The sequence below is a fragment of the Schistocerca americana genome, chromosome 5 (genome assembly GCF_021461395.2).
Source record: "Schistocerca americana isolate TAMUIC-IGC-003095 chromosome 5, iqSchAmer2.1, whole genome shotgun sequence".
Classification (NCBI taxonomy): domain Eukaryota; kingdom Metazoa; phylum Arthropoda; class Insecta; order Orthoptera; family Acrididae; genus Schistocerca; species Schistocerca americana.
The window spans coordinates 20,352,568-20,366,868 of NC_060123.1; the positions used below are offsets into that span (position 1 = coordinate 20,352,568).

Below are 14,301 nucleotides of genomic sequence, written 5' to 3' on the forward strand. Positions count from 1 at the left end.
TCTGGAGATGCCCCAGAGAGAGGTGGGATACCAACCTGACTGTCAGCCGCCACGTGGCCCGACAACCGAGAGTGCTGGTCTGGGGTGCCATTTCTTTTCACAGCATGACCCCTTTGGTTATCATCCACGGCACCCTTTGTGCCACCAGAGTTCCCTCAATCAATACCGGCCGTGACTTGAAGTCATACACGATGGCTGCCCACTCCATGACGCTAGGAGTAATACCGCTGTGCCTGTGCGAAACTTTTAAAGAACGGCACGTCTCTGCAAGTCGCCGCCATACCACCGACGACGGTCATCCGGGATAGTGCGCATCCGAATGCCTCCAAAAAAAACTGGGTATTATACGATTTACCCAGTTCGCCAAGTGGAAACCCGCAATGAGACACCTTTCAGAGGCTGTGGGGTGTTGATACCTCTGTCTCGTGCTAGTTTGCTGTATTTCCGTGTCCTTCAGTGATCACTCAACATCTGACGCTGTCCACGCCCCTTATATACCATACAAATCGTGGTAACGACACTAATGTACACTGATGGCCACTCTACTCGCCACAGAGAACCGTAACTCTAAATCATTTACATACTCGCCGATGGTATGCACGTGTAGAAAGTTACATTCATATGTGACAGTGCCTTCCGAGTGCTTACTTTTTTTTTTTTAATGTATGTAAGACTGCTTCATCGTTTGGAGTCCTTACCAAGTCAAGTAGACGCTTCAGCAGACATCGAACTTAAAGAGACGTTCTGCTCATAAATTTTTTTAATCAGAGATGCTGATGGAACCGAAATGGGAATCTGCGTAAGAAAAGCGACGTTACTTCTGCGAAATCCTGTTCGGTAAATTTAGATAAACGATATTCGAGAATGCGTGTAGAACAGTTCTCATATCTTCATACGATTTTCCGCTTAGGGCCCATGCGAAAAAGAGAAGAGAAATTAGTGTGCATTAGAAGCATATAGGCAGCCATTTTCCCCATTCCCTATAAATTACTGAAATAGGAGAGAACTTGCTAATACTAGTTTGAAGTGCTCTCCATCTCTCACTTACAGCGTTTTGCTAAGTCTATATGTACAAATATAACGCAACCGACCTCAAATTGATATCGAGTCACTGATCGCAGCTGCTTACTGCAGCAGAAAATATCTGCTTCCGCGTCTCTAGCGCATAGAAATATTAGAGAGACGTTTCCGCTTATGACAAGATACCCACTGTTCCCAATACAGTTTCTTCCGAGAGAAAGACGACATTTCAATGCGTTTCTAGTTAATGTTAAGATCATTTCATTTTTACGATGCCTGCAAATGAAATGAATTCGAGTGGCAGGTACGATTTTCCTCTACCTAATCTCTTCGGACATCACGGCTTTGTATAGCGAATGAGAGACAAATCAGAGTCGTGCTGGCACACGTGTCGCTTTAAACAAAGGTGACTGTTGCCGGATTGTGGTGATGTACGTCCTGTGGCTGCACCAAATCTCACTGCAGTGTGTTAATACGTAACGTAAGTCTGGTTGGTGGACGGCTCTCCTTTGTTCTTCTCTGAACACTTGCCATCGCATACTGAGAGCACTTGCCCATTATTTCTTACAATCCAGAACTCGTTCATGTGGATATTATTTGCTTGGGCCATTGAAGAGATTTTTAGAGGGAAGACATTCGAGGCATGTGGAGCAGCGCAGGCAAGTGAGCTGCAGTAATCTATACCAGTGAACCCCCCATTCCTTAAAGAATCCAACTCTGGTGTATAAAAGAGCTTCAAGCGTCTCAATACTTTATATACGAGTCAGTGCATGTAAGCGAGAAAAGTTTAGAAAAGGCTTGAAATTATTTGAAAGGTTTGTGGAATCGCTAAGTGCTTTCATTCTCAAATAGTCGGGGCAATTTGAGCATAATGAGATACGCTGCTCCAAGATACATATTTTCTCATTGCAATACTTGCCTTACTGTGTTAAATCGTTAACATAAGAACATACCTCCTAACCCCTTAATCTGTGATTTAAGTTACAACGGCCAGGGCCCAGAATGTAAACACGATAGCCCAGCCTTAGGGCCATTTCACTGTTCGACAAATCAGTCCGTTGCTGTGCAGAATGTAAATACACATTTAAGATCCAACTGTCTTCATTTCGTGTAGTTTTTGATAAGCAATTACAACCTCGTGTAATAATTCTGTTAGAAATACTACTAAAGATTTATTATCAATCTATACAATATAATATAAATCCATACCATTTATCTCCAATTCCTGAATACAATCACAACTCACAGAATTAGCACTTTTACAAAAAGCAACTACACAAATCGTAATATTCAAAGGTGTAATCTCACTCTAAACATACGGGTACATGAAATGAAACTTCGTAACTCTTGCATTCCCACGTTGTTTCACTACGCTTTTTATTTTTCGGACAAACTTTACAGAATCTTGATGGCCTTGACCTTGACGCCGTTGCGTGTGTATGCTTATGAAAATGGGCCAAATGTTTCGCGTGCACTCTCTGGTAAATCTCCGTACGATACTCGCCCTGTCCTTTATAATCCGGTTTTTGTGTATTCTTCACTAATTATTCGCCTATTTCAATCCCACAATCAACGTAACTACGTTTTTTCCTGTTATTTATTTTGCTGAACAAAATGCACGAAATGAAAACACCAATATCGACCAGATAACAGAAAATTTTTCGATATCCTTTCATATATTTTCTCATAATTGGGAAACAAGCTAGTATTTGGTCTTGAAGGACAATTCTAATTGTTCCCTTGTTGTACTAAGTAACACAACTTGATTTCGAAGTACGATTGGATCCTTGTGTAATCATGTTCACTGTATCTTGTTTTGTCATTATAATATCGACATCTCACTTATCTTTCCATTTTACAGCGAAGTTCGATTGAAGCTTCTAATTCTGTAATTCTCGCTTTTAATTTTACTTTGCAGGAATCTATTGGCGCATTCTTTCTATTCGCACTTATTGCGCCAATGATATTTCTTTTATAATTGTGCGACAGTGTCAGGAATAGTTTTTGGCGAAGAGTACCAATTCTCTAGGTATAAAATAAAAAATAAAATAAAAAATAAAAAACTGTGTAACACCGACTACGATAGCTCTTTGCCAACACTTTCGGAGGCGCATCGCAATTTATGATATCCTGGCCTGTATCACAGCAAGTCTACCAATTCATTCGAATTCTTGGTATTTTCACCGGTGGCGTTATTACGGATAATGCAAAATACGTTTTAATTTCATTGCAATACACAGGAAGCTAATTCTTGTCGATTCTTCGTGTTTCGATTGGTTCGTATTTGTCCTGCATATCGGTTATCCTCGGTTACAATATTCCCACAGAACATGTTAACAAATATTATATTAAAAATATCTACTTCTCTTTTATTTACTCCTACTTGACGTAAGGTTGCGTCTTGTATGCCAAGGGTCATTGTATAGTAGCCAGATTTTTGGTACATATCGTATTTATTTCCAAATGCAGGGCTCTGGTAGCCGGTCTTCGTCAGCGATATCATCTTCAATAACTAATCGCCCGCATTTTTGTCGTATAGAACGTATGACCTCACTGCTGTCACTGCCCGTAACATTAGTTTCAACATAAAGTTCACTGTTCTCATCACAACATTTACATTCTGAAACATTTTGTGGGGAACATGCCTAATACTTAAGAACATGTGTTTCGACGTGAGCGAGAATAACACGAAACTGAGTGTGACGCAGAGAGATAACAAAAGCCAAGCTCGACCGGCGTATCACGTGCCAGACTCGCGGTAATGACATTTGCCTCGAATACGAGACCACAAGTCTCACACGTGGTTGTAGGTTAACGGGTTAATGAGCAGATGATGACAGCATTTTAAAGTTTCGAATTTGGTCAGTAACTATTTGAAATAATAAAAAATCACGTGAACCTCGAATTGTGTTAGTCGGTTAGTAATACGGTTCCTTCTAAGCCGTAAAAGTCACGGACTTGGTCCGACGATGGCAACAATGAGCGCTGCTTCAGGCTGAGTGCTTTGAAAAGCGGCACAGCGTGTGGTGACGTTTGTGGCAGAACCCGCAGTGCGAGTGCCGGCACAACACGTGCGGAGCGAGCTGCGAGCGCTGCTGCCCGCTGCACAACCAGCAGCCGTGGCGCGCCGGCACGGCCCGCGACGCCGCCCCCTGCGAGCCGTGCCAGTGCTTCGGGCGCGCCGCCAGCTGCCGCTACGACCCCGCCGTCGCGCTCGCCCAGCGCAGCCTCGACACCAGGGGGCGCTACAGCGGCGGCGGCGTCTGCGTCAACTGCTCGGTGAGTACCGAGTACACACGCCTGGCGCTCACTGCTTCTTTCACCTCTCCTAATGATTGGCTATTGTGAGAAATTCCCAGATGAAACCTTATATCAGGTTGAGAAAGTTGTTTCAAGATCGAATGAAGACGAGGGTACACAACCTTGCGCTGACCGTTATTAGTAACGCTCCATAATTAAAGTTAGTTACTGCTAATTATATTAAGTAACTGCTAAACAATCACAGCCTAATGCGGCGATTCCAATTGATAGCAACCGCAAGGTGCGTCAGAAGCAAACGTGTAAATAGAGTGCAATACAATAATTTTATATGCACAAAATGTGCGGTCGTCACAGAATGGATTGGAGTCACGGGCTTAGCCAGAACACAGAAAGTGTATTTTTTGTGCAAACATACTTTTTAAATGGAACAATACCTATTGACATTGGCAAACGAAAATTAGGGTAAATTAGAATGCGAGTGATGTTTGTTGCAGGATTCTAGTACAAGCCATTTTCAAAGTTACAACACAAGTGCATACACTAGTTATGTGGTTTCTGGCCAGTATCGAGAAACTATCACTGGTTGTATTCAAAATGATACCCGGCAGCGGCAAAACACACGCTTCCGGTCTCGTATGGAACAACTGGTGCACAAGTGAGAGCATTTCAGCAGAGATGACCGAGAAGACCTTTGCTTATCATCGAGTACAGTTTACATGTCCTTGTAGACAACATCTTTCAGCTTACCCTGCAGAAAAAAAGAGTCTACAGGCGTCACATCCGGGGAACGGGCCTACCAGCACAGGTCCCCTGCGTCCAGTCCAACGATTTGGAAATAATTCCTGAAGACATCCTGTAGTATTTCGTGCGTTTTGGGCTGAACCACCGTCATGTTGGTACCACAGGTACTAGTCTGCACTGGAACCTCTTCTATCATCTGTGGAAGATGGTCTGTTAGGAGGATGCGATACTTGGGCGCGTTCAGTGTTCCGTCTATGAAACACAGGTGTATGAGCTGATGGTTCACTATCCTACACCACGCGTTTACACTCCCGTTCCACCTGACGAAGCCAATAGGCATTGTTGGTTTACCTGCCCATGGTTCAAATGGCTCTGAGCACTATGGGACTTAACATCGGAGGTCATCAGTCCCCTAGAATTTAGAACTACTTAAACCTAACTAACCTAAGGACATCACACACATCCATGACCGAGGCAGGATTCGAACCTGCGACCGCAGCGGTCGCCCGGTTCCAGACTGAAGCGCCTAGAACCGCTCGGCCACTCCGGCCGGCACCTAGCCTTGACTGGTGAAAGTAGCTTCATCATTTAACAAGATACACGGTACATCTGGAGTATCTTAATGAGCATGCATGGAAGTTAACATGATTCTCATAATCGTTTCCATGCAGCTCTTGATGGAGAGAGACGTGATAGGGATGGAACCTATGTCGACGGAGAAAGCATTGGACACTTTCCTGACTCACGCCACTTCCTCGTGCTATTGCGCGGAAGCTAATGTACACATCATCTGCAACAGCAGCAAGAACATTAATTTCGCCATGTCGTCTGGTATTTCCTTCTGTTTCGTTGTCTACGTTTTACACGTAACTGATTGAAGAGGTTGATAAATGATTGCCGTGATGGTTGACGTCTATTGGGATATCTTGCCGCGTACGCCGTAAAAGAACGAAACGTACGAGACAGAACTGCATTCTTCCTACACTCTCCATAAACCATGATAATGTCGGCTTTTTCTGCATTTGTAAATCCCACCGTCCACTCGCGACCTACTGCATGGGACTGTCACACAAACATTAGCAATTCGCAATGCACTCAGAGAACATGCAAGCACATTGTAAGCAAACATAACAATATCGTACCTAGCGACTGCGCAGGCCGAATGCCAAAAACAAGTGTCAGTGTGGAAACTTTTCAAAATACGATATCTCGTAAACGACTCGCACTAAACTCCTCAACAAATACCAATGTCAACCTAATTTACTCTACTTTTACTTTGCGTCACGTCAATTTCAATATGCATTGTTAAATTTAAAAAAGTGCATGTTTGACCAAAAATGCACTTAAAAGTATTCTTACAGTTTATTGGCTGATAATATGAGTCCCTGTCTACCAACTCATTATGTGAAAACCGCACATCAATAGCACTTTCCATTTCCACAATATTTGTGGAGCAAGTAATTCGCCCTGTACATTAACTTTGGACACGGATAGCTTGTCTTTGCGACACATGTGATCCCGCTTTTCGACTTAACTGCATTAGTGTTGCTCTAGGAACTGCTGATCGGCGGACGTGGCTCAACTCTCTGCATTGGAATGGTTTTTTGATAGGGGTCACCAATCACGCTTTCCGCGAGACAAGATTTAAAGTCGAAACTCTGACACCATTTGTCAGCCCCCACAAGCAGTCCGATAGCATTCAGAGAAAACCAAGGATTCTGTCAATGGACGAAACATACACTGTTAACAGTCTCTGTTTAACATCCAACTATTTCTTTACACTGTCCTCAGAAATCTCATTAAATAAACAGACGCGATATAATAATTAAAAAAAACGTCTGTGGAAAGTATACAGTTTCTTCCCACCTTAATGAATCTTCCAAAGTCCGCTTATATGAGCAGCATTTCCTCCAATTAGTAGCTCCTAGACCGTATGCGGACATAAAATAATAATACCAATAAGGGTCCTCAATCAGCTTATCTTTGACCCGGAAAGTCACAAGAGGTGGTCGGCGTATGTGCTGTGTTTGATGCTACACAGATTGTAAATTACGATTTCACACTGCGAATTAAAATTCTTGTTGCATAACTAGAGTGAACTGTGCTCGATTCGACATTTCTCACGTAGTGTCATGAACAAAGATTCTGTATGTGTGTGTTGATAGCATCTGTGTGTCTAATGTTTCATTTCCTAAACACTAGCACATCTTATGAATGCTAGGCAGTCTGTTCCATAACGAGGACTCAATAAAACAAAAACACGTTCGAAATAAATAAATGTTAGCAGAAAAACATGTTGTTGCAGAATGAGTTCTCACTCCGCAGCCGATTTGAAACTTCATAGCGGATTAAAACCCAGGACCATTTTCTTTCAGGGGGCAAGTGCTGTGCTGACTGGGCCTTTTTTCCCCTGAGCTTAATAAAATGCATGTCTTCGCACTTGAAAAGAAAACGGAAGTCTTTTCTGGAGAATACAAAAAAATGAAGTGTATCTACAACAAAATAAATTATTTCTTCTAACCAAATAAAAGCAGTCTTCTGTAGTTGACTACCATGAAAGTATACACGGTTCACCTTCCAAATGAAGAAAACTTAATCTTCTTTTTTGAGGAAATTTAGAAGTTCTTGAGATTAAAAATGGAGTGGTTCCTCTGACCAGATAAAATATGTCACCTGCTGTTTACAATAGCAGACACAGAAGCACCAGAACACAAAACTTCACGATTGAAGAGGTTTTCTTGTCTTTAGAACAATTATTTTTTTTTATTGCCATGTTCTGTGCTATAGTGCTCACATGAAATGGCTACAATAATTTAAGAGACTCTTGTGATATTTTTGCTTTCACACTGTGTCGATCACCTAGGGCAGGGGTGGCCAAGAATACGGCCCACGACGAGCTGTGCCCTGGAACGAATGCCATACCACTCAGCATGGCTGCTGGCATATTTCCCCCACCATCACGCCGCGTTGTCTTAGCACGAGGAGCGAAAGAAGGGGAAACTGCGAACGTGGTGCATTTAAATTAGCACTGCAAACAACTTTACATATTTCACATTACTTAACAACATAGCTCAAAAACAAAAGAAATTGTCAGTATTATTTGTTTCTGGCATGGTGAAGACATAATATAATGTGTATCTGGTACAGTTTATCAGCCTACAGACAGAGACAGACAGTTTCACAGATTTACGCACTTAAGTTGCCACGTAATCGTGAGTTTAGTTTCATAATCGAAAAAAACCGTTTTCACGCACATACGTTTGTCACAATATTGTGACACTTTTGCAACTTACTTACGCAGACGTGGAAACGCAGCCTGAGAAAAGCAAAGCAGACGTCCTGGACAGTTTTAACATTAAAGGGATTTGTCTGTACGGAAATTACCTTGCGGATCAATCAGTTACATCAGCCCATTCACATTGGCGCATTATGCTGCAACAGCAAACAGTCTCGAAGATAGCTTAGAAACAGATGTAAGATTGGCTGTGGCCTCAAAAGGTTGCTTGGGTAGTATGTCTTTCAAGGTCAGAATGAGTTCTTTAAACCACACATTTTCTTTAATGCCGGGGAACTAGACTGTATTTGTCAGAATGTGTTCATTCTACAACACGGAGTCCCTTTTTAAATGCATCTCCTTCAAATCAGAAAGGAATTGTTTCACTCCTTGCAATCAATGTGGGCAGTCAAGTCCACTTAAAATGCGAGATGTTCTAATTTTCGCTCTTGCGCTACTTTGTCCTTCATAAATTCAATAATAGCGAGTTTCAAATCGAAAAATTGTTCCAGACATACTCCCTGACTTAACCATAGTACTTTATAATAATATATGTCTCCATACTCTTCGTTTAATTCCATTGAAAACTGTTGCAACTGACAGTGGATAATGCATGCAAAAACTGACGTTTTGCTATCGGACCACCAGTTTCGTCACGTGCTCCATGCCTGGAAATTTAGCGCAGAGTGCTCCTTGATGTACTGAACAATGAATCCCGTCTGTCGATCGTAGTAATTTCATTGTCACCTCAATGCACTACTGGCCATTAAAATTGCTACACCACGAAGATGACGTGCTACAGACGAGAAATTTAACCGACAGGAAGAAGATGCTGTGATATGCAAATGATTAGCTTTTCTGAGCATTTACACAAGGCTGGCGCCGGTGGCGACACCTACAACGTGCTGACATGAGGAAAGTTTCCAACCGATTTCTCATACACAAACAGCAGTTGACCGGCGTTGCCTGGTGAAACGTTGTTGTGATGCCTCGTGTAAGGAGGAGAAATGCGTACCATCACGTTTCAGACTTTGATAAAGGTCGGATTGTAGCCTATCGCGATTGCGGTTTATCGTATCGCGACATTGCTGCTCGCGTTGGTCGAGATCCAATGACTGTTAGCAGAATATGGAATCGATGGGTTCAGGAGGGTAATACGGAACGCCGTACTGGATCCCAACGGCCTCGTATCACTAGTAGTCGAGATGACAGGCATCTTATCCGCATGGATATAACGGATCGTGCAGCCACTTCCCGATCCCTGAGTCAACAGATGGGGACGATTGCAAGACAACAACCATCTGCACAAACAGTTCGACGACGTTTGCAGCAGCATGGAGTATCAGCTCGGAGACCGTGGCTGCGGTTACCCTTGATGCTGCATCACAGACAGGAGCGCCTGCGATGGTGTACTCAACGACAAACCTGGACGCACGAATGACAAAACGTCATTTTTTCAGATGAATCCAACATGATGGCCGCATCCGTGTTTGGCGACATCGTGGTGAACGCACATTGGAAGCGTGTATTCGTCATCGCCATACTGGCGTGTCACTCGGCGTGATGGTATGGGGTGCCATTGGTTACACGTCTCGGTCACTTCTTGTTCGCATTGACGGCACTTTGAACAGTGGACGTTACATTTCAGATGTGTTACCCTTCATTCGATCCCTGCGAAACCTTACATTTCAGCAGGATAGTGCACGACCGCATGTTGCAGGTCCTGTATGGGCTTTTCTGGATAGAGAAAATGTTCGACTGCTGCCCTGGCCAGCACATTCTCCAGATCTCTCACCAATTGAAAACGTCTGGTCAATGGTGGCCGAGCAACTGGCTCGTCACAATACGCCTGTGACTACTTTTGATGAACTGTGGTATCGTGTTGAAGCTGCATGGGCAGCTGCACCTGTACACGCCGTCCAAGCTCTGTTTGACTCAATGCCCAGGCGTATGAAGGCCGTTATTACGGCCAGAGGTGGTTGTTCTGGGTACTGATTTCTCAGGATCTCTGCACCCAAACTGCGTGAAATTGTAATCACATGTCAGTTCTAGTATAATATATTTGTCCAATGAATACCCGTTTATCATCTGCATTTCTTCTTGGTGAAGCAATTTTAATGGGCAGTAGTGTATCCAAATTCTTTCTGCATCATATTGCAATGTAGTTTACTAGCGAAGATGGAGTACCCATCACTTGTGCGACCCGATAATTTGAGGATACTTATCCCTCTCTTCTGTCATTCTCATTCATGTTTAAATGCTTGTGACGATAGAACGCTATATACATCTTTTTGTGCAAACACCCATTGGACCTCTGAACGTCCTTCATACCACGGACAAATATAGGAGAGATTTGTGTCGGCCGAAAACTACTGCAGTGCAATAGTAAATGAAGCATCGTGCAGTTCCGGGTAGTTACGAGAAGGACCGAGGAAAGGCGGTACAGGCTGCGCCTTGGCACACCATGCACTCGGGAAGTTTGGCACGCCATGGCCAGCGCTCAGCTCTTACGTCAGCCATGATGGACATCACTTGCGGGGGTTTAGTGATCATGACACGCAACTTGTTGCCAAATGTTTGCCTGTGATCATCATTGTGCATAATTAAAATCATTTTCTTCAATGTAGGACAGTAGTTCCGAATATGTAGCATCTTGGTTCTCAATAATGCCGGTTGCTGTATATGCCCGATCATCTATAGAGTGACATTTTGCTTAGTAAAAAATGGTTCAAATGGCTCTCAGCACTATGGGACTTAACTTCTGAGGTCATCAGTCCCCTAACTAACCTAAGGACATCACACACATCCATGCCCGAGGTAGGATTCGAACCTGCGACCGTAGCGGTAGACTGTAGTGCCTAGAAGCGCTCGGCCTTTGCTTAGTAATTGGGTATCGTGCTCTGTAAGCCCGCATCACTTCCCAAACGTTCAGACAGCATACGTTTGTCCTATCGGTGATGGCTAGTCGGTGATTAAGAATAATCCACATGTTCTGCACTGCTCCACAAAATTGGGCTGACTTAGATTCTGAGCAGTTTTTCGTTCGCAAGTGAATCCGTGAGAGCGGGAATATTTGGTGAACATTTTGCCATAGTACCGTCCAGTTCACTTCTGGTTCCCTTTCTTCATTGGCGTTTCCGGGTGCAGTCTTTGTCATGATCTTGTATATCGTTTAGTTGAGGTGTTTGATACACTGGCACGTGCATAACTAAATTGGAGAAAGTAATTCTGGATGTGCTGGTATTCAGGGGACGTCGTCACGAAGTGTACTGGTGGCACTAGGCTCGTCGGTATTGTGCCGGTTAAAAGATTCCGAAGAAGGAATGTGCCCTGATGCTGTATTTCTTCTGTCGTGTAATTGATGAGGAGCGATTGCGCGTGGGTCTGCAAGGCTTACTATCCGAGGCATTCCAATAAGGGAGTGGAGTGAGTGCTGTGAATTTTAAATTGAAGATGTTATCACGGAGAAGAACCCAGCTGAACGCCCACTGAATATTCGCCGGAAGAACTTCAGGGAGACGCAGTATTTGAGCCTTGTAGTACATTTCCCATGTGACGAATACATGAATTGTTCACACCTTTTCCAGGAGGTTCACGTGTCTGTCACACTGCTGATTTAGAGTGGCCCTGGTGCATTTAAGGATGTTCGCCCCAATTCTTAGTTATCACGTGGCCAGGTACCAGGTGAGTCTGCCAGTAGATACTGAGAGAACTATGTGAGGTCTGGTTACTTGGCCCACATCACCTCAGGTGCTTCACTGAAGCTCCCTTCCCTAAGGAAAGTACGATTGATTTCTGCTGTTGATCTGAGTCTCGGACGCCTTCGCTTAGATTTTAATTACATCTTCCAGGGAGGCCAGGCCTTGTTGTGAAGGTGGATACGTCACCTGCATTTTCTGTGCAGCAGATCCCCGTGTTCTGAAATACTAATCCTAAGTCTGCTGTCAGCGAGATGCAGCAGTGGTTCAACGGTTGTGCCATATGGGACTGCTGATAGCAGGCATCCTTGGCGGACAGAATAACCAATGTGGAGTGGTTTTGTGAGGTGACCATTCATTAAAATCCGAGAGGAAGCATCTGATAATATTCCGTGGAGGACAGTCTTGATACAGCCACAGGTCATCCTCTTCATCACTTCTGTTGCGAGCTCATGGCTCACATGGTCAAACAAATTTGAAAAGTCTAAAAACACAATTGCTTTTTCAGTTCGATGCGCTTCTGTGGGGCATATCAGGCCCTGTAGTCCGCATGCTGGGGCGGCACAAAGTTAATAGCTGCCTGAAGTCTTCACCAAGAGTGATTCCATACGAATCTTGGCCGCATGTGTAATGATTTTTAATTCTGCATTAAGCAGTGTGACAGGACAGAGGTTGCACACATGTATGCTCCAACCTTTTTTCCGGAGAAGAACTATTTCACTTCTTTCAGCTGGTCGAGTAGCATTGCACGTCTCCACACATCAGTAGCCACAGGTTGAAGGAAGTCTTGGAGGATGTTCCAGTAGTATCAGTAAATTTCTGTGCAGAGGGCATTAGGCCAGGGTAACTCTCCATTAGCTGCACAGGCAGTTGCTTCCTCAATTTCATAGACTGTGAATGGGGCTTCCAGAGGTACTGTAACTGCGTCTTGCAGGTGTGCGTGGACGGTTCTGAGTGCTGTGTGACAAGCATGGACGCAGTCCTTAAACCCCCTCTGGGTATTTACTCATTGTTCAGAGTCGTTAACAGCTTCGGGGATTATATGAGCATTTCGTAGGCGTGCAAGGAACAAAACATCGAACAGTGATAACCTATCTTCGGTCGCGAAGTCCTTTGGCCGAGACTGAACAGAGACTCCAGAGAACTGCTTATGCCCTGTCAGTGATTTTAACTTCAAAATACTTCGGCTTGGCATATGTCACAGTGTCTAGGACAGTAGTTATTTGGTACAGGTCCCTGATGCATCGATAGTAAAAATTTATGCTCGATCTTCGCCAGAAGCATTTACGTGTGGTATAGTGTTTCCCTATAGACTGAAGCCACTGCCAGGCACTTAAGTGTGAATTGCAGAGTAACCATGTAGATGTATATGTAGATAATCAACCACGTCAGAGTGTTGGGATAGGGATGCCTACATAAAAGAATATGCTCCCATTTGAGTATTACTTCAGTTTTAAGCTTGGGGTCCTGCAGGAAGCTAGTAACCAGCTTAAAGTAGCCAAAATTATAAGAGACCTGTTGACATTTAAGATTTACAAAACACGAGTTGGCACAGTGGTAATAAAAACTGACTGGTACTATATCATCACTTGTGACATGTGGTTACAGAGCAGAAGACATGTATATCCTATTCAGTCTGCTTGCTGCACAGTGTGAAAGATCTGTAAATACAACACGGGACCTGTGTCTCTTCCTAAGGGTCAGCAAAGTGAAGACCAGTGACCATATTTTCCAGTTTGTGATACTTATTGAAGTTTGGCATCTGTTCCTTAGAATGGAGGATGCAGCTAATGTTTCCAGCAGTGAGTAGCAGACCATTGTTTGTGCCTATAAGACTGGCTAGGTCTTCGAAAATAAATGAATAAAAAGGAAAAAGCTTATATCATTTGATTAACCCTCTGGGTGCATAGAGGTTTATTACCTGTATTCCGTTGATTGTACCAGATACTTCAACCGCCAAGAAGACGCTGGACTTTTGCAAAGGGAATGCCATCACACATCAGAACTGTGATGCCATTAGAATCTTCACTAATCACGTTAAAAATGGCCGTATAACCTGCAGCAACAATATGAGCAGTGGTAACTTCCTGAGAAAGAGCACTATCTACCAAAAGTACTAACAGAGTGTCTGCAAAAGCACGGATCTTATCGCCACAAGTGATTCAATTAATATTTATCGTAGTGATACTATAAGTTTTGTGCTGCATCAGGAGATTGTAGATGTACTGCAGCATCAGGTGGCATTCCCATTTCGACTTCCAACCACAACAGCCCAAACAACTAACCCCAAAAAAGGTTGAATAGGGG

At 43.6% G+C, this 14,301-nt stretch overlaps 1 protein-coding gene across 1 annotated transcript in view; it reads left to right on the forward strand.

Annotated features, from left to right (window-relative positions):
- The window catches only part of LOC124615580 (laminin subunit alpha-1-like), a 1,154,169-nt gene that overhangs the window by 508,628 nt on the left and 631,240 nt on the right, over positions 1 to 14,301 (forward strand). The window contains exon 5 of the mRNA XM_047143565.1: positions 4,063 to 4,299. Coding sequence (XP_046999521.1) covers positions 4,063 to 4,299 — 237 coding nt within the window. The remainder of the gene's footprint in view (positions 1 to 4,062; positions 4,300 to 14,301) is intronic.